The 24,458-nt window shown below is 50.7% G+C and overlaps 1 protein-coding gene across 1 annotated transcript in view; it reads right to left on the reverse strand.

Moving 5' to 3' along the window:
* GPR107 (G protein-coupled receptor 107) overlaps window positions 1-24,458 on the reverse strand; it is a 58,914-nt gene that overhangs the window by 8,965 nt on the left and 25,491 nt on the right. The window contains exons 11-17 of the mRNA XM_005908791.2: window positions 23,888-23,961; window positions 23,380-23,497; window positions 21,101-21,231; window positions 17,665-17,708; window positions 4,495-4,544; window positions 2,392-2,475; window positions 1,334-1,455 (exon numbers count right to left, since the gene is read on the reverse strand). Of these exons, the coding sequence (XP_005908853.2) occupies window positions 1,334-1,455; window positions 2,392-2,475; window positions 4,495-4,544; window positions 17,665-17,708; window positions 21,101-21,231; window positions 23,380-23,497; window positions 23,888-23,961 (623 nt within the window). The remainder of the gene's footprint in view (window positions 1-1,333; window positions 1,456-2,391; window positions 2,476-4,494; window positions 4,545-17,664; window positions 17,709-21,100; window positions 21,232-23,379; window positions 23,498-23,887; window positions 23,962-24,458) is intronic.

Raw genomic sequence — 24,458 nt, forward strand, 5'->3', positions numbered from 1 at the left:
CAATTACTATTTCCACAGAGGAGCTGAATGCATCCTACGCTGCCCGACCTGCCCGCCAGCCCAGCAGAGCCTGCCGTGGGTCAAGGCTCAGCCTCTGAACTGGGAAGAGAGAAAAGCTGCCTGTGCTGGAGGCCACACACTTCAAAGAGTGGACAGGGAGGGAGGAACTCAGCCGCAGGCGCGTCATCAGATACAACTGCGGACCTAGCCCATCAGAACTCATCAGTTTACAAGCAAATATTCTCAATCACTATTCACTTCTCTAGAAAATGACTGCCCCTTCCCGGAAAACAGGACCCTAGAGTCACTTAGCCTGTGACTCAGAAAAGCTCTTTTTACAGCTCAGATATAGGTCAAGTCACTGTGCTAACTGGGAAAAGCCATCAAGTTATCTGACAATGAAGGCCATGCAAGGATCATTAGCAGACCTACAGATGACTTGGATGATTACACTGTCAGACCTGAGCTTCCACCGGCAGGCCCAATGGGAAGTGGGGCTACGCATCCCCAGTAGTTCTGAACAGGCCAAGGATATCCCCAAGATCTTGCTGCTAAGTTGCTGGCAGCAGGCTCCAAGGATGCCTCAGATGATGGCAAGTTCTACTTCCCCTGAAAAGACTAAGTGATGCTTGGCAGATACTTGACCTCAAACTGAATACACAAGCCTGGGGCCTGAGTGTCCATCTCCTGCACCTAAACGCAGAGGGACCAGCTCTGGAGCGATAATCTGCAGAGAGCAGCTGCTCCCACTCACACCACGCTGCTCAGTGAGGCAGGCGCGAGGCCGGGGAGGGAAGGAAGGGGGCGATAATCTGCAGAGAGCAGCAGCTGCTCCCGTTCACACCACGCTGCTCAGTGAGGCAGGCGTGAGGCCGGGGAGGGAAGAAAGGGGGGCAATAATCTGCAGAGAGCAGCTGCTCCCGTTCACACCACGCTGCTCAGTGAGGCAGGCGCGAGGCTGGGGAGGGAAGAAAGGGGGGCAATAATCTGCAGAGAGCAGCTGCTCCCGTTCACACCACGCTGCTCAGTGAGGCAGGCACGAGGCCGGGGAGGGAAGAAAGGCGGGCGATAATCTGCAGAGAGCAGCTGCTCCCGTTCACACCACGCTGCTCAGTGAGGCAGGCGCGAGGCCGGGGAGGGAAGGAAGGGGGGCAATAATCTGCAGAGAGCAGCAGCTGCTCCCGTTCACACCACGCTGCTCAGTGAGGCAGGCGCGAGGCCGGGGAGGGAAGAAAGGGGGGTGATAATCTGCAGAGAGCAGCTGCTCCTGTTCACACCACGCTGCTCAATGAGGCAGGCGCGAGGCCGGGGAGGGAAGAAAGGAGATTCTTACACAGATTCCATTTCCAAGTCATCTTCTTCCTGAGAAAGTTGTAGGTATGGGTTGTCTGAAGCTGGACGGAACTTATACCCCGTGAGAACAAAGAACACCAGCGTGGCCATTTCATCCAGGAGCTGCGAATTTTAAAATCACCACCAAGTAAAGGGATTAGAATATCGCTCTTCAGAAAGCAGTGGAACCAAACAAACTGCCCCCCACCCCGCCCCCCAGTAACCCACCGCTCACTGATCTGCCACTCAAACGCAAAGCTGACCGTTGGGGACCATGTTCCTTAGGGGACTTGCTGAAGCCTTCTGCCTAGAGAGGGCTTCCCTTGTGGCTCAGCTGGTAAAGAATCCACCTGCCACGTGGGAGATTCAATCCCTGAAGGTTCAATCCCTGGACTGGGAAGATCCCTTGGAGAAGGGAAAAGCTATCCACTCCAGTATTCTGTCCCACAGAATTCCACTGACTGTATAGTTCATGGGGTCGCAAAGAGTCGGACATGACTGAATGACTTTCACTTCTTCCCAGAGAGGACATTTGAGAGTCCTTGCTTTAAGTCTTCACTGGCATCTTTGAAGAGCTCATTATATACATACATTTCCCTATAACGTCCAAAGCACCAAGTGAGAGCTTCCAAAAACTAGTCTCTAAATCATTTGGTGACTATCCAGTAGTTAAACTAGCTCTAGAATACTACAAAGACAACTTTATTACTGAAATAATAACAATAGGCAAGAAGAAGGGAGGTCTGGATTCTAAGCTATTCTAAGCCCTATAACTGAAGGATTGGGCCCCATTTCATTGAGGTTTGAATTATACTGGGCAAGGCTTTCTCTGCCTGGGGTTTTTTTTCTCTTCAAGGACTTTTAAAATTGAAAACTACATCAGTTCCAGATTTCTCACGTAATCCAGCAGCTTTCCTGGACAAACACATCTTAACTGTGGACCAGAAGAGACAGACGGTCTTAATGGCCACTGCCAAATAAATCTGGAACCATCTCAAGTTACCCTGAGACTTCCTGCTCAGACACAAGTTCCCTGGCACTGTCCCCTGAGCCGCATACCTGGTAGAGCCACTTCCACTGGAACGGAACAGCGAGTTTGAGGAGAAATGCAATAATCCTGGTGAAGTATATGTAACATACGATCTAATGAGGAACAGAGAGACAAGAATAAAGTCAGTGCAGAAATCATAGCACTGCTTTCTTCCAACCGTCTGCTAAGGGGAAAGCAGCTACCTAAAGAAAATTACTTGACACTTACAGTGCTAATTAATCAGAGAAGGCAATGGCACCCCACTCCAGTACTTTTGCCTAGAAAATCCCATGGTCAGAGGAGCCTGGTGGGCTGCAGTCCATGGAGTCACGAAGAGTCAGACACGACTGAGCGACTTCACTTTCACTTTTCACTTTCATGCACTGGAGAAGGAAATGGCAACCCACTCCAGTGTTCTTGCCTGGAGAATCCCAGGGACGGGGGAGCCTGGTGGGCTGCCGTCTATGGGGTCGCACAGAGTCGGACACGACTGAAGCGACTTAGCAGCAGCAGCAGTGCTGATTAATAAATCAGCAGAGAGAGAAACTCTCCACTACTTGAGAGGATGTCCTCTTTTTCTCTAGGTGACTAAGATATTGATAACAATCACTTTCGTGAACAGGATATTTTGCTCTTAACTCCTGAGTAACCTCCTTCTCACCTAATTCTCATACATTTTTGGTGGTGGTGGTGTTCAGTTGCTAAGTCATGTCCAACTCTTTGTGACCCCGTGGACTGCAGCATGCCAAGCTTCCCTTCACTATCTCCCAGAGTTTGCTCAAACTTATGTTCATTGAGTTGGCAATGCCATCCAACCATTCATCCTCTGTGGCCCCTTCTCCTTTTGCCCTCAATCTTTCCCAGCATCAGGGTCTTTTCCAATGAGTCAGCTCTTCTCATCAGGTGGCCAAAGTATTAGAGCTTCAGCATCCTTCCTTCCAATGAATATTCAGGGTTGATTTCCTATAGGATTGACTGGTTTGAACTCCTTGCAGTCGAAGTGACTCTCTCAAGAGTCTTCTCCAGCACCACAATTCAAAAGCATCAATTCTTCAGCGCTCAGCCTTCTTTATGGTCCAACTCTCACATCCTTACATGACTACTGGAAAAACCACAGCTTTGACTTCATGGACCTTAGTCGACAAAATGATGTCTCTGCTTTTTAATAAGCTATCTGGGTGTGTCAGATGTCCTTTAAAGGAGTAAGTGTCTTCTAATTTCGTTGTAGTCACTGTCCACAGTGATTTTGGAGCCCAAGAAAATAAAATTCTCATACATAACCCACCGATTTCCAGCCCCAAAGGCTAACAGTTTTTCAGTCCCAGGCTTTGAGAAATGTTTTCCAGCAATAACAGCAAAATAAAACCATACGGGGAAAACAATGGCTTTTAGTCCCTTCAGGAGATCCTGTGAATGTTCGAGGTCTACAGTCAAGAGGAAGGACCAGTCATCCTAAGTGCCCTAGAAAGAAGGCCATGACAAGGATTCAACATGTGGACCCACCGGAGCGGACAGCTCACTGGGCTGTGCCCAGGGCAGACAGACAGGCTTACGGGGAAGGGACTGTGCAGAGTGACAGTCAGTGCCAAAACCACAGATGAAAACTACTCTGAAACTTTCGTCTGGAAGTAGGCAAGCAAAATTCTAGGAGATCCATAGCTTATACATTCCGGGAAATTATGACCCTATATTTTATAGCAAGTTCTCCTTTTGGTGGTACGCTTATATGGACTTTTTGTGTTCACTTCAGTCATGTTTTTAGACATGATCCCAATTTTGTAAGCCAATTTTTTAAAAAAGTTAAAGGAACAGCTATGCATGGCGTTCGCCTGTACATGGCGTTTGCCTAGAAAAGAATCTAGAGAAATAATGACTGAACTGTAAACTGTAATACCTGGGGGAGGAGTAAGAAAAGGGAAGGAACAGAAGGTTCAGGGTCATAAATGGCTTTCACTGTGTTCCTATCATTCTGCATTTAAAAACTATCAAGCATGTGTTACTTTTCTGAGTATGTAAAGCCAGATGTAAAACTAAAACCTAGTAGTAAGTAACTCAGGTACTCCGGGGAGCTAGTTCATTAGCTCTATTTCTTGAATTGACCTTATTCACAGACTTAGGGATTTTTTACTCACCAAGACGTAGTAATGTCTGAAAAGTTTCAGCTTCGCTAAGTTAATAGCAGCTGGGGAGAAGAAGACAACACCATGAGAGGCTGCTGCTTTTCTCATTTTTAAAGCTTGTCACCAGCAAGCACACTCGCGGTCCAGAGGCCGAGGCTAACGCAGATGGGGGCGCCACCAGGGGGCACCTCTGTGGTTCTGGACATGAAGCCTGGCAGGGTCTCCCCCCATCTCCAGGAAGGATCTGGGAGTCGTGGGGGCAGCAGGCTGGCGCCCCCAGCTCCAGCAAACCAGCGCTCCTTCCCATCCCGGGTTCAGAAGCTTTAAACGGCCTTCCTGGGAGGATAGTGACACCACAGAAATTAGCAGACACTATAAATCCCGACTCTTCCAACCCGCAAAGCCATCATTAAACATTTCAGCTCTGCCACTGCGGCTACAGAGCTGCAACTCTATTAGGAATGGTCTCAGGGGACTCTCCAGCTAACTGAGGGTGTAAACCCAATTAACCCATGGGTGTGTGTTGCAAATTTCACTTAGGTTTTCACTGTGTCTTGTAACAAAACCCTTTAAAAACGACCTCCCCAGCTTTGTCCTACCTCCCAGAGTGCTCAAGGTCAGGGAGCCAGGAACAGCTAACTTCCTGCCACCACCAACCGCCATGAAATATTGATGACCACAGAGGGTAGCCTAGCTCCCTCTCTGATTAGCGAGCCTTTCATTCATCATCAACCTTCCGGCAGGAGGCAAATTAATTTTGCTTAACGGCATTTAATTACTGGTTCCCTTTAGGAATGGAACTGTGGATGGTGACGGATTGACTTCCCGTCTCCCTCCTCTGGCTCGTGATTAGTGGGGGGGCAGTTGAGCTTAGGTTCCCAAAGAGATTCCTGAAATCCTAAATTAACCTTCAAGGTGATCACCAACTAATAGTATCTGTAAGAACCTGCTCTGAGAAACAGAGTGGGCCGATGAGGTTCAAAAAATCTGGGCAATTCTAATGCCCCAAACTGAGAGGCTCTGACACCCGTGTCTACAGCGCGATGGACTCACGCATTCATGTAGCACCTGAAGGAGCTAAATGAAGGAGCCAGATAACCCAAAGCTCTCTTATCGAGCAACCCCTCTGGTGGTCCTGCTGTTATTATGTCTCTCTGGTTCTCTGTCCTTTTTAATCTACGCTGACTCTGGGCTGGGCCCCGGGATGCAGCGGTGACTGCGGAGCCTGCCCCAGGGGCAGCGGCTTCCATCCCTCAGGGAAGGAGAGGCGCTGGATCAGGGCCGCCCCCTCACCACGCCCGGCCCACAGAGACCCGGGCGGTGCGGTGTGGGGTCAGGGACTCCCCACTGCCTGCAGGACAGGAGAGGTTTCACTGAGGACAAGATGTTTACACCAAGAAGTGACAGATAACTGTGTCACCAGATTTAAAACTCTGCACGTTTGTATAAAGCAGTGTTCCTCCTGTGCACGTGCACGAATCTGCTCACGCCGGCAGCGGTCAAAGAGACGGCTGGCTCGTGCTGCACTCTGCCCCACAAATCCAGGTGGCCTCTGAGACCTGGGGCCCTTCCACACAAGCAAATCGCTCCTACATTTGGACGTTTAATCTGCGTCATCGTGAGTAATTGAGAAAGAATGGCACCAACAATCGGACCATTTAAATGATGAAAACGCTTTAGAAGTCTCTTCTGAATTTTGCTTGCTGAAATAGATCCTGGCAAATGAAACTCCTGCCTTTGCTTCAGCAAGAACCCAAAGGAAAGAAGCGGCGTGTTTCTATTCCTGGACTTCAAGGTGCTGTGCCGGGATGTGCATGGTTGCCATGGCCACCCCCAATGAAGGGCTCCCGAGGCAGACCAAGGGGACAGCGGGGAGGGTCAGGATTCCCAAAGGAGGTGGTGTCCCAGCAGAGGCCTGACTGGGGCTCAGGAGGGAGTGAGAGTGGAGAGGTCGAGCCAAGAGGACGCTTGGGAGGAGCAGGCACCCAGGTCTGGAGGTGCCAGAGAGGCAGGGGACTCTGCTGGGTGGAGGACAAAACCCGAGACTGAGTCAGACACAGACCACAAGCGGCCCTCCTTGAGGGTGCCAAGGCCCCAGGGAGCCTCGAGGGTCTCGAGCAGGGCAGAGCCTGGATCACATTAGCATTTTTGAACAACCTCTTTGAAGAAAGGATGGAAGAATTAAGAATAAGAGCCCAGGGAGTTCCCTGATGGTCCAGTAGTTAAGACTGCTCTTTCACTGCCAGGGTGTGGGCTCAATCCCTGGCCAAGGAACTAAGATCCCACAAGACATGCGGTGTGGCTCAAAAAAAAAGAAAGAATAGAATCCAACTGAGAGCAAAACCTTTGAATTTTTGGAGGTTCCTCTAAGATGTGGTGGGGTCCCTGTCAGTGCAGAGTGGGGAACAAGGTGACCTCGTCTTAGTGGCTGGGGAGCAGGGGTGACATTGAGGATACCAGAGAATTCTTCAGGGGAAGTCTGAATCCACCCCCCCTCCCTGCCGCCATCACAGGGAAGGAAATCAGGGGCAGAGGCAGAGCTGACCAAGAGGAGGCAGGGGGTTAGGACACTGCGGGTCTCGTGGGGGTGAGAGGAGAGGAGAGGACAGGAAGGCACCACATTGCTACCTCCCTGGGACGCGTGCCAGCAGGCTGCCCATCAGACACTCGGAAGAGAGGCAGGCCAGGAAGCACACGACAAGTGAGCCTGCACACCCACGTCCAGGCCCTACGGGGAAACACCAGCATGGGCAACGCCACCAGGCCATCCCAGGGCTGTGCTAAGATGAGTAAATGGACCTTAGGAACAATCAGCGGTGACTCTGACAGACGCAGTCGCAACGCACAGAGCTCAAGTTTGATCTGCAAACCCACCCGTCACGACGGACGTCACTTCCAGTCACGAGAAAGACATCTGTTTGCGAGACTGCTGCTTATGGGATCAGGCTCCGGGGTCCCATAAGGTGTTCTTGCCACAACCCAGGCTGCGAAGGCAGGAATGAAGCTCACTTATTGTGAGAAATAAGTGGGTAACAGCACAGGCCCTGCACATCCGAACACCTTGGGTTCAAATTCCATCTGTGTTGCTTACGGGCTGTGTGACCTCAGATAAGTCGGCTGACTTCTCTGAGCCTCAGTTCCTTCACCTGTAATACAAGACCACCGCCACCACCTACCACTGGGGCTATTGAGGGATGGATGAGGCGGTACGTGGAAACCAAACAGCACACGGGTTTAAGCAGTGGAGGAGCGTCTGATGTTAAAGCACTAGGATTATATTAGGATTAACTTGATCCCTGAGCAACACAGATTCGAGCTGCTCCGGTTCAGGTCAAACATGCGGATTTCTTTCCCCGATGGTAAATACTACAGCACTACAGGACCTGCGGTGTGTAGGGTGTGGGAACAACAGTGACGGAGGGCCAGCCGAAGCTGTACTTTGATTTTCAGCTGCGCAAAGAGTGAGCACCCCCAACTCCTGTTTTGTTCAAGTGGATGCAGTTCCAGTCCGGTAGTGACTGCGCTGCAGCAGCTGCCACCACTGGCAGGAGCCCAGGCTCTCGTAAGTGACTGGGAACCAGCGGTGGCCCCGGGCTCTCCTGGCAGCGGGGCAGCCGTATGCACACGCTGCGTCAGCCTGCTGGGCGGGGGAGGTACCGGCTCCGAGGGGGCAGCCTCGCCAGCATGATGCAAGGAGCAGTGATGGAGCAGGTCGCAGCCTGGAATCTCAAGCCTCCCTTGGCTTTCCTTCCAGAAAAGCTTTCCCGGCAGTTAAGGACCACGGCGGGGCTGGGCTCCCGCGGGAGTGTAGGCTCGCCGGGTCTGGGCTATTTCTGACCCACCACGAGGAGCAGCAAATATGGTAAAAGAATGAGTGTGGTGGCAGGAAAAATCCCTCGGACAGGAGCCAGGAGACCTGCACTCCGATCCCTGCAGCATCAGAACACCGTAGGCCTGTGCCCAGTCTGCACTGCCTTCTCTGGGCATCAATCGCCTTCATGGGAGAATTTCTTTACGGTGGGTTACAACTTCTTCCCGGCAATGGCTCTTAACTAGGGTAAGCACCAGAATGCCCTGGAGGGCTTTACCGATAAGACAGATGCCCAACTTGCCCCCGACTCTTCTGGAACTGGGCCGGGCTGGAAGGTTCTGAAAAGCCTCCCAGGGATCGGGGAAGGACAGGGATGGGAGGCAAGGAAGGGGAGCAGCCCAGCCACTTCAAGAGCTCCTACAAGGCTATGGCTTGAGGGTTCCTCTCCCTCCCACTCATGCTCAGGAAAACAGCCTTGACTCTGGGTTCTGGCAGACAGTTTTTACCGATGGGAACAGAACAGGTGCCCGCCAAGGCAGGAGGAGCCCAGGCCTCTCACATGCTTAACAAGATAGTCCTCTGACGCAGCAGCACATGAGCAGATGTAAGCCGTCCAGAGGAAAGGCCACCCCCTCCCTGGACCGTCACCTCACCTTCCCTCTTTACACCACAAGGTTACTACACAGGCTGGCAAGAAGACAGACCGTGCCCTTACTCCCCAAGTGGTCTTCCCTGATGGTCCTGGAACCGGGACCATGAAAAAAACAATAGGGCTGGCTGTCACAGGGCTTCTCTGGTGGCTCAGATGGTAAAGAATCTGCCTGCCAATGCAGAAAACACAGGTTCGATCCCTGGGTCGGGAAGATACCCTGGAGAAGAAAATGGTAACCTACTCCAGTTCTTGCCTGGGAAATCCCATAAACAGAGGGGCCTGGCAGGCTACAGTCACAGGGTTGCCAAGAGACACGACTGAGCAACTCAACAACAACAAGCTGGTCGTCACATCTACTGAGCAGTAACCAGGCACCAGGCTGCACACCCTTCAAGCTTCATCTCATGTGATCCTCACAAAAGACTCTATGAGGGCAGGGGCATCGCCTCCAATGCCTCATACGTGAAGGATTCAGGCCTGTAGGGTTCAGTACATTACCAAGGTCACATAGCTTGCAAGTAAGGAGGGCACCGCTTAAACCCAAGACCCTCTCTCCAAGGACCAAGCTTTTAATCCCCACACTTTGTGCTGAAAGAAAGGCAATTCACAGCCTTGTAAATTCACCAGTAGCCTGGGGACACGATGGTGGCTTGAAATGCTCATCAATGCCCGGGAGCTGCCAGAGATCCATCCTGAGGGGTTAATACGGGTAGATCTATGGGACACACAGAGGCGAAGGCCCACAAGAGTCACCTACAGGTGGAAAATTTCCCAAACAATCCTTTCCCAGAAAGCCTCGAGGCTTAAACACATCTGCCCTACCCATCAGCTTTTTCCCTGCTTCCTCCCTGCTGCTTTGGAGGAATTCTGAGTCAAATACAAAAATTACAGAAATGAGTGTGATAGCAAAGCCAAGCCAGTGGGAGACTCGGGCTGACTCACTCTCAACAGTACGGGCTCCACAGTCTGCCTCCACTCCGGACGTGGGCCTGCTCTGGGTGGGGAACAGACCTAAGAGAGCCTGGCCACTCCTGACCTGGGACCACCCTGCTCCAAAAGCATCCTTTCTGGGGAGCGATTAGCTCACGGGGCGCCTTCTGGCCTCATTAAGAAGAGACCCCACTAACCTATCTCACAGAGAAGGTATCAGGAACCAGGGCAGGAAAGGGTCTGCTAAGAAAAAAGGACTCCTAACAGGATGAAATTTTTGACCTTCACTCTGTTGAGGCTCATGTGAAAAAGTGGTGCAAAATGTTTCCAAAATCCACTTAAAACATCCACTCCAGTGACCCAGGAGTGATCAAAAGTCACTGAACAGTTATGAGCTCTGCGCACATCTCCTTGTAAGCAAAAGCTTACCTTCAATGACTAGTAAAAAGAAACAAGAATGGCCCCAGAGAGTGGCTGACAGGAAAGTAACTCTGCGAAGAGCTTTGCTGAGTCAAGCATGCTTCTGCCTCTCTCTTCCCTTCTGCTCTGGAACTGCACCAGAGAAGCCCCTGCTAGGGGCTGAAGGTCCTCAGGGCCGAGCAGTCTCCGCCTCTGCTGCAGTCAGCACTCACCCCATCACAGCGTCTCCAGCAGCCACCATGATGAGCTGCGCTGAGCAGCATGTCTGGGCCCCACCCTCCCCACCCCCAAGGCTGTGCCTACGGCACGTATTCAGTCCACTGTGGCGAGGAAGATGGATAGACATCCTACTGCTTGAAGACACAGCCTGGTCAGCAGCAGACAACGTCTCTGCAAGAAGATAACCTGACCTCCCTGAGCGCTGCAGCAGTCGACAAGAGCTGCTTTCAACTGTGTCTGCCTCGAGACCCGGAGTCAAATGCGTGCTGATACCCTCCAGACAAAGAACCCAGATGGCTGAGCAGGCCTGCCGGGGGCCGAGGGAGGGACCCCTCAGGCAATTACGTCCCCAATGTTTCAAAGACCTAATAAAACACAGGGGCTTCCCAGGTGGCATAGTGGTAAAGAATGCCAGTGCAGCAGACCCAAGAGACATGGGTTCGATCCCTGGGTCAGGAAGATCCCCTGGAGGAGGGCATAGCAACCCACTCCAATATTCTTGCCTGGAGTATCCCATGGACAGAGGAGCCTGGTGGGCTACAGCCCATGGGGTTGCGAAGAGTCAGTCAGACACCACTGAGCGATGGAGCGCACACAGGCTAAAAACCGGCGGTGTGTCCGTGACGAGGCGGGTTCTCAGCCTTGGGATGTGAGAGGCCCCGTTGCTTTCCGCTGTAGGTTACACATACTCAGGGTGGTATCCCCGGTTAAGTGACTATTTCAAAATGTTGACCAGAAGCTGTGACCAGGATGACGACAGAGAGGAATTTTGGGTGATCTGAGATGGGAAAGGTTTTGGAGTTTAAAGAAATTAAAAATCACTGTATTAAGCCAATCTCAAAAACTAGATATTTTTTTTCTCTCATTCTAATGACAGTCTACTTAGCCATAGTTTTCACCCTCCCAAGGGTCACAGACTTGTTTGAAATTTTGCTGAAGGCCATACAACCCTGCCCACACCTGTGGTGCTGGGTGCCACATGCTGGGGTAGGGCATCACGGACACCACGGGACAAACAGCAGAGTCAGAGGGTTGCCACGTGCTTTGGTAAGGCAGCCCTGAGCACAGGATGGAACCCTCCAAAGGCTTGACCCATGCCCCCTCACCTCACGCCTGACCTACGCCACCTCACCTCACACCATAGGAGATGCGGGCGTTTTATGAATGCTTCTGTCACACCACCCAGAGAGAGAGCCATCGGGTTACTTAAAGAAAATCATGGATTCCCATTAGAGTAACAGGTTAGGAAAATATCAGGGCAGAGGATGACATAAAAGTTATTGTTCCAATCAAACAACAACACACACAGTTCTGGACACAGAGCTGGAGTTCAGTAAATAGTTAAAAGCAGTGTGAGCTTTACAGTTTTCTTAGTGCTCAGTACAGAGTGAAGTCAGTCAACACCGCTACACTGTAGGTGTGGTTTCTAAGACAGTATCTCTTGAATGTCTACAGCAGCCAGGAGCCGGCAAACTCTTTGTACGGGCTGGAGAGCAAGTGTTTCAGACCCTCTGGGCCGGGTGGTCTCTGCCACAGCCCCTCAGCCCTGCCACCGCAGCACAAAAGCAGCCACAGACCACAGACGTACACAGGGACACAGCTGTGTTCCAATAAAACTTTATCTACAAAAACAGGCAGAGGGTTATTTCTCTTCCTTTCTCAGCGGTGGGTTTTTTGTTTGGCCTATTTATATGAATAAACCCAAATAAAACATTTCCCCCCGCCATTAATTGTCCAGAATGAACAGGCATCTTCGTCACAAGAATATGGCCAACTAAGTCTGAAACAGGCTCAGTGGGCACAGGAGCAGAGAGCCAGGCAGCCTTCTGCTCCCGCTCATGGCCCTCGTGACCAGCAGAGCCTCAACAAGTCTCATTCCTAACACACAGCTCCCAGACTTTTGGTCTCGGGACCCCTTCCCACTTTCAAGAGCTTCTGTTACTGTGGGTCAAGTCTACCAGGACCTACCGTATTAGAAACTGACACAAGTTTTTTAAATATTTAATAATTCATTTATAGGTTAACAAAAATAAATCCATTATGTGTTAATATAAACAATTTTTCCTCATAAAATAGAAAACTCAAATTTCAGGAGAAGAGTAAAACTGTTTCCCATTTTTGTAAATCCCTTTAACGTCTGGCCTAATAGAACAGAACTGGATTCTCATATTTGCTTCTGCCTTCAATCTGGTGTAAGGGAGTGTTCTGATTGAAGTTTATAAAACAAAAAAAAAATAGGGCCTGATCAGAGGCAGGCCTTCTCAGAGAACTGCAAACAGTCGTCTTTGATTTTGCATTAAAGCTTGACAAGTGGTAGCTTCTTAAAGATAACTAAGATGGGAAATCTGAAACTAGCAATGAACTTTCACAATGTCACAGTAAAATCCGCTGGTCCATCTCAAACTTTGAACAGATCTTTTATTCATGCATGTGTAACATGCATTCATCAGGTGGAAAATATTCTCACTGAGTTAAAGGAGATCTCTAAAATACTGAAACTCTTCATCATAAAATATTTACATTTATTAATATCACCTCTGTTCATATCAGATGTCTGTTAAAAATTGGGAAGCCGTCAAGTTTACAGGGGTAGATTCTACGTTTTCCTAAATTAAAACCTGTGTTTTTAAGCGAAAATGAGATCACTGACAACATATACTTTTTGTTTTCCTGAAGTGACATACACACTTCATTCATTTTCAAGAAAATGTCTGTCAAAAGCCCAGGCCTGAGTAACTAGTCTGACCGTCATCATTCCTTCCCTCGGCCTTCCATGGTTAGGAATCTGCCTGCCAACGCAGGCGACATGGGTTGATTCCTGGGTCTGGGAAGATGCTACATGCTGCGGGGCCTGTGTGCCACGACTACTGAAGCCCGTGCTCCCTAGAGCCCGTGCTCCACAAGAGAAGCCGCTGCCACGGGAAGATCTCACACCCCAACCAGAGAAAGCCCGTGCAAAAGTAACAAAGGCCCAGCACAGCCCAAAATACGTCCTGAGAGAAAGCAGCTAGCGGAGCTCACAGCTCACACAACTGCACACGTGCTTTTCCTCAAGATGACCACCACGCTCCAGATGGAAGCAGAAGTGCTTCCTGGGCATGTCCCATTCCACACGGAGTGGTGAAAGACATAGTCCAAGGGCTGCGATGTACCGACGTTAAAAGTTTTCCTAACTCATCAAGGGCTCTCTTCAGTGACATGCGCCTTCTCCACCCCTGCGAGGAGGTGAAATGAGAAGGCAGCGGCCACAGCAGTTTGGTGCCCGGCTGTGCAGCCTGCTGAGGCTCCAGCTGGTTTACCCACCAGTGCTTCTGCGCCGTCAGTGCAAAGATCAACAGCAAAGAAGGCTGATGACGTCGCACTACGAAGAAAGTTCTGACCCCGAGGACCCTCTAGAGGACGGTTGCCCTGACGAACCGCTGTGACCTCTTGAGGTCACAGCTACTTTCGGAACATGGCGGTGGCTGGAATGAAGCCACTTCTCCACTCCCCCAGCAACCAGCCAACCACCATTTGTTTCAGGGCTTTTGAAGCTTATATGAAAGCTAAGATTCCCCAGAACGCATCCTCTGAAATTTTCCTCAGAAACTCAAGGGGGTGGGGGGGAGGGAGATGCTCAGAAGCAGAGACTGTTAATTAGACACAGGGTGTGTATCCCCAAGGCACCCTCTGAGGTAATGACACTGGAGAAAGAGAAGGGAATAGGAAGGCAGGCTCAAGGGCAGAGACGGCGATTCCTGGCAGGCTTGAAACGCAGCGGCAGCAGAGTCGGACGTGCCTGTGAAGACTCCGTGAAGCCGCCTCTCAGAATGCATCGCAGCAGTGACTCTAAATGACAAAGGACGTGAGAAGAGCCACCGTGTGTGACAGAGGAGACAAACGCATGACTTCAGGACAGTGGGCAGCTTCGCCCTTCATGCTTTCCTTCATACTCTCTCAGCTTCAGTCAGAAGGAATCCAGAGACGAAGAAGTCAACAACTCCAAACCCACCTCTCTGAAAGCACCGTGAACCCCAAGTGCAGGGAGAACGACGACAAGCAGCGCTTCCCCCGCTTGCCATCAGTCAGCCTGGACGGCACATTCTTAAGAAGCTATCATTCTTAAGCCAAGTCACTGTCAAGGTCATGTAATTAGTCAGTGGAATAATGAGCCTAAGAATAAGAACCAAAGTGTCAGGCTCCATCCAGCGAAAAGCTTCCAAATCCAGTAGGAGATGTTATCGTCTACGGGCTTCACTCTGTCAGCTGTCTCAAGGATGGGCAAGATCTCAGGAAGGGCGAACGGAGGAGCAGAGGGGCAACACCGCATTCCAGACCCAGGGGCCCACGGGCGGTGTGCTCATTCGAGCCTGCCCGTGCCGCCTCACCGCTGTCCTGGGCGGCAGAGCGGGGCACAGCCACTCAGCAGTCACGCCTGAGGAGGGCCTGCCAGCACAGCCAGCTGTCCCTGAGTTCTCTGCAGGGGAGACATCAATCGCAGGGACACAGCTGCCCTGACTCTGCAAGGGTCATAGTTTTCAAAGTACAGAGTGAAATATGCATCTGAAGATGAGCTCAAAAGCATCCCCCAGCCTAAGTCAGTTCAATGAAAGAACTCGGACCAAGAAGACACCCTATTCTCATCTACTCTGTCCCCCTTTCAAAGGGTTTGAGATATCTGCTGATAGGAAATGGGTGCTTTCTTAATGGCCTGTCCCCCTGAGAATGGTGGACGCGAGCCCTGGTGTGCCCTCACGACTTCCGGCTCTCAGACTGGCCCTCCACTCAAGAGGCCCCTTGCTGTCACCTGGTGGAAGGAATAGGAAACTGCCTCGTGTGCCCTCAACGATGACAAAAGCATGCCTGCTCCACGATGCTTCTCTTCACTACGGATGTGGGCGGACAGGGGTGACCCCTCCTGGCTGCACCATCTACCCCACGGAGAACACTTCACTGGATGCTCAGCCAACGGTCAACTTCTCATGAAATAAATGGTCACAGAGATAATTAACTGCCACAGTCACCCTTCAAGTCCTCTAAAAGGAAGGTGGAAAAGGCAGAGAGGCATCAGAGGGTCAGGACGGCGGAGAGAACGGGAGCAGGCAGCGCTGAGGAAGAGCCAGGAACTCACCAAGGGGAAGAGGAAGACAGATAAAACTGAACTGGAGGACATTACCCTTGGGGTTTTTAGACATTTTCAGTTGAATAGTCAGAAAAATGAACCCAGAACCACAAGTGTAAAAAGATTAAAACAAAAAGTTAAAATGTCACATCTCAACACATTAAAGTCAGAGAAAGATCTATTAAGTTACAAAAATAATAAAACAGGACTCCCCTGGTGGTGTGGTGGGTAAGAATCCACCGGCCAACACAAGGGACACAGCCCATGCCTGGTCCGTGGAAGCTCCATTTGTCCCGGGGCAACAAGGCCCACAAGCCACAAGTACTGAGCCGACTTGCTGCAACTGTGGAGGCCCACGTGCCTCGAGCCCACACTCCAGAACAAGAGAAGCTGCCGCAGTGAGAAGCCCACGCCCCTCGACTGAAGAAAGACCGCGAGCAGCAACAAAGATCAAACCCGACCAAAAAATAAATAAGTAAATAAATACAGCAGTATGTACACGTTAAAAATAATAATAAAACTAACTTTACATACAACATGCATAGAAGAAGGAAAAAAATAAAGTCAAGAAAACGCCCAAACAATACGTATTCCCAGAAGGTGGGTTTTTTTTTCTACTTTGGATTCTCTTGTTTGTGCCAAGATGCTTTATGAAGACTCTCATTTGTGGTTTGTTTTCTGTAGCTTTCCTTTATCCATTGAGAGAAGGCAGGAGAGTTCTCTGATATCCACGGCTCAGAGGAAGGCTATGTAGCCAGGCTAAAAGCAAAAGATTTCTGCACAGTCCAGCTTCAGCTCACTGAAAAGAATCTATCACCGAGGGCATTCCAGAGGGAGAAGGGAACCCAGGGCCTTTGAAAGAAGACAGTAAAAAACACAAGAGAGCTATTTCCTGGGACAAGAAAGAAAATGAGCTGGCACATTCTGCGAGGGGTGGGCCTGTGGCCCCCCGGGGAGCCGAGGGACCTTGGGAGCCTGGAATCTGAGCACTGACTGGGGCTCCCAGCCTGGCATGACCTTCACACACCAGGCTACCCACAGCAAGACCCGGATAGCAGGAATCTCAACAGGAACTACTCTGGGCCCCGGACTGTGTACTGTGCTCTCAGTAAGAACCCCAGATTGTGCCTGACACTGGTGGGAAGGCTTGAAGTCAGGTTAATTCAAATTAGAGAAAATGATATGATACTCGTTGTACAGCAAGTGTGAAGGAGGATTCCTACCTACTATTAACCAAATTTTCCAAAATGAATCCACATTACTTTTACAATCAGAAAACAGATCGACAACATATTTTATCTAACGACAAGTGAATAATCTGCCTTAAAGAACATTAGTACAGCACTGGGTGTGTGACTTCATGGATCCAGAGGCAGGTGGGACCTTTGCGAGTCTGGCTCTTTGACCCCTGTGGCCTGAAATCCCCACTTGGCCCACGGCACCCTGCAGTCCTGGACATGATTCAAATAAGCCCAGAGACACACACAACACTTTCTCTGTGGTTTCTTTTCTGACTTAGGAGGCCGGGTCGGAAAACCAAGATGCAGGAGGGTTCTAACTGCACGACAACTTAAAAATCAGAGCGCTTTAGAGGTTCTTTCTGGCATCAGTCTCTTTTTAAATTAATACCGACACATCTATTTTGAAAGTGTGTTAAGTCAGCAGGAAGGGACGCTTTACACATAGCCATCCCGGATCCATAAAACCTTCTGTTCGCACGGGGAGGTGTTATCTGGTCCTTCCAAGACAACGTTTGCTCCTCCTGACTCAGTTTTGAGAAGGTGAGGATCACACTCACGAATGGAAATGCGGTGAATCATCTGGTAAGCAGTCACCCCCAAGCCTTATACAGCTGGGCTCAGCAACGCTCCCCACCTGCCTCGAGACCCAACAACCGGGCTGCTCTTACAAAGCCCCTGCCCACCCACCCCTCCCCACAGGAAGTCAGCATCGTGGGCCCCCGCCTTCCCTCTCCCCCTCCGCAGTGCCCAGGCACCAGGCTTCAGGGAAGGCTGGCCAAAAGAACAAAAAGAACACAAAGGAACTTGCCTTTTCCATCTGTGGCTGATGCTTCTTGTAAATGCCTGATTGACCTAAAAATAAACATTTGCAGAACAAAAGGTTAGCTAATGAATTTGCATTCCTCTCCATTTTCAGAGCTAGTAACTTGAGGCCTTGAATTTCTCCACAGAAACTGAAAGGCTGGAATGGATGACTTTATAGAGCACTCCCTAGACATGGTGATGGTTGACAACCAAGCCTCAGGCATGTGTGGCTCTCAAGCCTGAGAGTTAAAGACGCCCTCTGCTGGCTGCAAGAAGTCTGGCAAGGGCCTGGTGTGAGGGGAGAGATCAAAACACAGTCGTGAGCAGTCTGCATCTTCTGTTGCTGCTAAGTCGCTTCAGTCGTATCTGACTGTGCGACCCCATAGACGGCAGCCTACCAGGCTCCTCCATCCCTGGGATTCTCCAGGCAAGAACATTGGAGTGGGTTTCCATTTCCTTCTCCAATGCGTGAAAGTGAAGTCGCTCAGTCGTGTCGGACTCTTAGCGACCTCATGGACTGCAGCCTACCAGGCTCCTCCATGCATGGGATTTTCCAGGCAATAGTACTGGAGTGGGGTGCCACTGCCTTCTCCATTGCATCTTCTGTTAGGTTGGTGCAAAAGTAACTATGGTTTTGCACTGTTGAACTTTGCTGTTTGATTTTGGAATACATTCTTAAATAAATGTGGTTATGTTATACATCACTTTAATGCACATTCCTCGCTTTATTACTTGCTGTTTATTTTATATTTATTTTAAACTAGGGAAATGACTACCATTCCTTCAAGCATCTTGACAACTTCTTGCAGGGAAAATGCTTCCAGAACCAGCAGGAGGCAGAAAATGCTTTCCAAGAGCTCGCTGAATCCCAAAGCATGGGTTTTTATGCTACAAGAATAAACAAACTTATTTCTCGTTGGCAAAAATGTGTTGAGGGTAACGGTTCCTATTTTGATTAATAAAGCTGTGCTTGAGCACAGTTATAGTGATTTAAGGGCTTCCCTGGAGGCTCAAACAGTAAAGAATCCATCTGCAATGCAGGAGACCTGGATTCAATCCCTGGGTTGGGAAGATTCCCTGGAGGAGGGCATGGCAACCAGCTCCAGTATTCTTGCCTGGAGAATCCCCATGGACAGAGGTGTCTGGCAGGCTAAGTCCATTGGGTCGCAAACAGTCAGACATGACCGAACAACTAAGCACACACAGTGATTTAAAATTCACGGTCCAAAGAAAAATTAAAAAAAATAAATAAATAAATAAAATTCATGGTCCAAAACTGCAATTACTTTTCACCAGCCTAATATCTAATCTCAGTCCCACAGCTATGCCCGCACCCCAAACGGACTAAGACAATGCAGGTTCAGGGAGCTCACCTGCCACCTGGAGAGAACGGACCCTATAAGGTCACAGGCCGACCTCTAAAGCCTAGATCTGGGGGCTGTGAGCACAAGGATTCATGCAAACTTCTAACTTTGCTGAAAAAATGCTGGCCTCCAAGGAGTCTTTTCCAGCTAGGAAGTGCTGGCAACTAATTACCATTAGTACAGTTCAGACAGGGGAACAGGAACGTTCTTAAGGAAGGTGTGGACCAGCATTCCAGGCAGAGCTGAAAGGCACGGAAGGAGGGACTGTCTGAGAGGAAGGGCACAGCGCGAGCAGGCCCGCTGCAGCGGGAGGGCCGGGGTCTCATGGACCTGGGCTGCAGACCTAGCCCAGCCAACCACTCTCGACTGGACTGTGAGTAAGTCATTCCTCCCCAAAACCCTGTAGTCTGCCCACCTCGGAGAACCGAATGGCACAACACGTGAAATTAAGGAGCACAAAGATGACGCAAACCGATGCTGGCTGAATCTGAGTGTCCAAAAGAAATCCTGAGTTTCTTAAATTACCTCTCCAGTACTTGAGTTTTTCTCATTTTACAGCAATTTTCAGAACATCTACCGTGAAGAATCTTGCCATTTGGCATCTGCTCCTTAGTGTTGCAATCAATGACCAGCAGGAAGTGACCCCTTGTAGCTCCACAGTGCGTCTCGGCCTTCCTCAATTTCCCAGGTCCCTTCTTTTTTGGCCGCACTCTGTGGCTTGCAGGATCCTAGTTCCCGGACCAGGGATTCCAACCGGAGCCCCCAGCAGTGGAAGCTCAGAGTCCTAACCACTGGACCACCAGGGAACCTCCCCACAGGTCCCTTCTATGTTAGCGTGCTGAGGGTGACAGACGGCAGAGTGGGGGCTGAGGCTCTGTGCCCTAGTAGGAAGACGCTCTTTCCAACTGGAGACGATGCTAGTCGTCCTGTTTCAAATGTGTGGGTCGCTATTCCTGAACAGGATACGGGGCGGTTGTGGAGACTAAGAAGACTCATTTATGCTCTCTCCTAAGCAGGCAGCTGTCTGCTGAACTGATATGTGAACATGTGTGATGTATGAGTTAGGTTAAGAGTGAATCTAACATGCTTGGGACTTTCCCGGTGGACCAGCAGTTAAGACTCTGTGCTCCAAATGCAGGGGCCCAGTCTTGATCCTTGGTCAGGAAACTAGATCCCACATGCCGCAACTAACATCCAGTGGGCCCCAATAAATTTTTAAAAAGTGGATCTAACTGACTGAAACGAGGATTACACTCCACTGACACCAGGTTCTAAATAATCGGAATAATGAATGACCCCATCAACTCCAGGAGCATAAAAATACTAATTCACTGTGCGGGGCACTGCAGTATGGGAACATCTCACTTCTGAGAGAAGACAGCTAAGTCTATTTTTTAAAACTTTATTCCTAAAAGAACCAATTGCTTTCAAGTGGCCACAGAACTAGATCATAATGAGGGCGAGCGTCTGATTTCTGTGAGCCTTTCTTTCGCTACTTTCTTTCTTCCTATTGAAGCAAGAATTTCCTTCACTTGGATGCGCTCTGAGGATATTCTTCCTCTTCAGTCGCTGACTTGGCACTAACACGTCTTTACATAGTCAAAGCCCAGCACATGCATCCATAGTCTGCCAACCCCAGGAGTGCAGCGAGTCCGTCTGACGACACCACGTCTATGGGCTGAGAACTGCCCCTGGTTTCATGTGACGCACTTCCTCAGTTTCCATCTAACTTGGCAAGAAGAGGCCATCTGTAGGCTTCCTTCAACTTCAACTCCCTTTCCTTCAAATTCACACGGCTGTTTTATGTTGCTACTGAGTTCTCGTCTCCAAACCCTTCTCCAGCATCTGAAGTGCTAAAAGTCGGTGCCAGGTGAGCACTACTGCAGTCCCCTGAGGAACCTAACAGAGACACAAACTCCCCGGTCCAGCCTGGAGACTAACTCAGGTCAGCCTGGGACCCAGGAAGCTGTCGTGGGCCCCGGGTGACTCTGACCAGTTTGGGTTCGGCGGGTCCAGCTGCCAGGCTGGATGGACATGCCCGTGGCGCAGGAGTGGGCCCCGCCCAGGGGCACTCACCACACCACCGGGAAGAGGATGGCCCCACAGCACAGCAGGTCAACCAGAAACAGGGAGTCCTTCCACAGGCCGTACTCTGTCGTCCCCTCCTCGGTGGACTCTATGATGATGTAGGCCACATTGGCCAGGACCTGTGGGACACAGGAAGCGTGGACAGATCTGTGAGACAGAGCCCCGGGGCGGCGGACACCCGGGCCTACAGGCTGGGCTGTGCTGCTCCGTCCTGTCATTAAGCGATTAGCATGCTATGAAAAGTCCCTCGGCTGGTCAGACAGAAGGCAACAGTTTAAAACCTGTGACACCTCTGAGCACAAGGGAAACACATCCGATGAACTATTCTTCGGAAGATTATCACTAGGTAAGAAAGCAGAGGAACCCCACCTCTGCTCCATGCAAAGTCCGTGGTCCCAAACACTCTGCTTCACTGCTCTCCAGGGAATTCTCCATAATGCCACAAAAATGGGAAACCCGTCGTGCTATGACTTAGAAGGGTAGTTTCTCTTTCCGTCTAGGACATATCAGTTAAATCATCACTGAAGCCACACTTAATACAAATGCAAAAATTAGCCTGAAATTTCAGTCTCCCAATGACACCCAGCCTCTGGGCTCCTCCAGAAGCCTGGTCCGTTGTACAGGTCCGCATCTGTGGCTCCGTCTAAGAAGGCAAACCGGGAAATAAACAGCTGAATTCCATTTCGCCCTCAGGTCGCACGCTGGACACAAGGCACGAGGGGTTCCCAAGGCACTGGTGTGGGACCAAGCGCCAAGAGTGCTCCTGAAACGCGTGGTCTGCTTCGCCCACTCCCTACTCAGGAACGTGCACTGGCTCCCATGACCAGAAGGAAACAGTTTCAACTTGTCAAGGCTGATGTTCAAGGACTTCCCAGACCAGCCCTTGCATTGAAATACTCGTTACTTCCTTATATTTGATTGTCTAAATGGCCTTGCTTCCTCAGAGTGACCTGCCTTGTAACCTTGTGTTTTTGTTCCTTCTGGGGAACAGAAGAGGGAAAGCTGGGAAGAGCCTCCATTACGTCACTCCGGGCTGCGTGAAGAAGAGTGGGGCTGAAGGGGAGGGCAGCCGCTCCTGGGCGGAGGGGGAGACGGGGCAGGACCCCAGCCACCGTCTCCCAGCTCTTGAGGCCTTGGCAGGCTGGAGAACACTACCCGGCAGAGAAGTGGCCGTGGTGGCTCAACAGCCAAGGCCCGTCCAGTGCCTCAGCCTCTCCTGCTCGCCCCACGTTGTCACGTTTGCCTCCGTCACGTGTCCTTCCTTAAAATCTAGGCCAGGCCCATCTCCACCAGACAGCTCTTCCAGATCATCTGAATTGAAGTGAATACTCTCTCGTTGGAAACCTACAGAGACCGGTCTGTAGCATTTACGTGGCACTAACACATGTCTGTGATGATTGAAAGTGAAGACGGTTTTGCCACAAACACTGCCAAACCATCAATCACCAGGTGAGCGGGCTGCCCTGGGTGCCTGGGGAGTGGCACCACTCCAATCCTCACCCGCCACACTTGCAGTGGGCCCCAAACGATCACGGGCGAGAACGACTTTATCAATCAGATGCTCTCTGGCCAAGCAGAGCTGAGGAGCTGTGTGTCCCTGCCGGGATCTGTTTATCATGCATCCTTCACGTCCAGCTTCTACCTCCAATAAGACTGCTACGCGTAAGACAAAGTTCCTCTCCTGAAGGGCTCACAGTTTTATAAAGCTGGCCTCAGTCCAAGGCCCCAGACACATGCAGCTCTTAATAAACATTTGCCCCAATGTCTCGTATTCTACCTTGTGGAAACTCACTGGTATCATTCACATTTTACAATAATTTGCTGGGAATTTCCTGGCGGTCCAGTGGTTAGGACTTAGTGCTTTCACTGCCATGGTCCAGGTTCAATCCCTGGTTGGGGAACTAAGATCCTGCAAGACGAGCAGCACAGCCAGAAAAAAAAGAAATCGTTAACCAAGTCATGGTGTACCCAAGCTTCTCTGCTAAGAGGACCATCAGATGCAGAAAAGGCAGCAGTACATTTCCCTAACTTCTCAGCAGCTCCCTGTTCATGTGCTGTTTAAAGACGACGGATGGTGGAGCATCTCCCAGTGCAAGAACCTGAGATCTGGGTCCATCAGAATCCAGAAAGACAGGCCCAGGCTTCAACCCCAAAGGCAGAGGAGGGGGTTTTCCAGGAGACCCAACTCCCTCTCCCCAGACAGGCCTGGAGCTAAGCCCAGCAAAGGCTCGAGAGAAGGAGGACGAGCAGGGTTAGGGATCCTTTACCTGCAGCGGGATGACAACCATGAAGACCTTCTTGTCTTTATCAGAAAGGATGTGCTTAATGAAAGCCCAGCCAGTGCCGATGAGTGCAATGGTGATGAACAGCAGTGCCCCCTTCAAGCTGCAAAAGGGAAGAATGAACAGACATCAACAGGTCTCTTTAGCCTTTCACTCTGAGTCACAGTCTACAGCTCATTCTATGGTTTCATGCACTTCCTCCAAAAGACAGATGGCCAGACATAGGGAACGCACGTCAGTGAACAGCATTTCTTTTCCGGCACAGAAATAGTTAGCTACACGGCCCATTGCTGTGCTGGAAGGCCTCTTTGGGAACATGCTGACAGCCCCAAGTTCTCCAGTCAGGACAGCCATCCACATGCCACACGACGGCCCTGGAGGGCGGGGCCATCTCCCTCGCCCTGGGGCAGGTCTCCTGCAAGCTCGGCTCCCCAGCCTTGCCCAGCCATTATGTCACAGGACGGGTACTTCCCGAGGCGCTCTCAGTACTCACAGGTGAGTGATGTAGTACACCACAGCCCACCCTTCAATCGGGAAGCCCTGGGAGGAGATGTAGTGGTAGTCGATCTGCAAGAAAACAAGTGCGTCTCAGAAAGGTCGTCTACCAATGCCTTACCCACAGGAAACGCCACCAGAGGCCCTTGTGACGGGGATACCCGCCCCCACTCCCTAACCCTGCACTTGCGGACGCACAGTGAAGCGTGTGAGCGCACTGCGAACGGCAGGGAGCTTGAGAAACTAGATAGAAGGGCTCCACGTCACTAACCCCTAGTCCAGGTCCCTCTCTTTTTTTTGGCCCCACTGCATACCACGTGGGATCTTAGTCCCTGACCAGGGATCGAACGTGCAGCCCCTGCAGTTGAAGCATGGAGTCTTAACCTCTGTTCCGGCAAGCAAGTCCCAAGGTCCCTCTCTTGAGGCAGATGATTCACTCTGGCAAATGGCTGCCTATTCTCTTCTTATAAGAAATCTCCAAGGGAGTCCCTGGTAGTTAGGAGTCCAGGTTTTCACTGCTGGGTCCCGGGTTCAATCCTTGGGCAGGGGAACTGAGATTCCGCAAGCGG

This window comes from Bos mutus, chromosome 11, assembly GCF_027580195.1.
Source record: "Bos mutus isolate GX-2022 chromosome 11, NWIPB_WYAK_1.1, whole genome shotgun sequence".
Lineage (NCBI taxonomy): Eukaryota > Metazoa > Chordata > Mammalia > Artiodactyla > Bovidae > Bos > Bos mutus.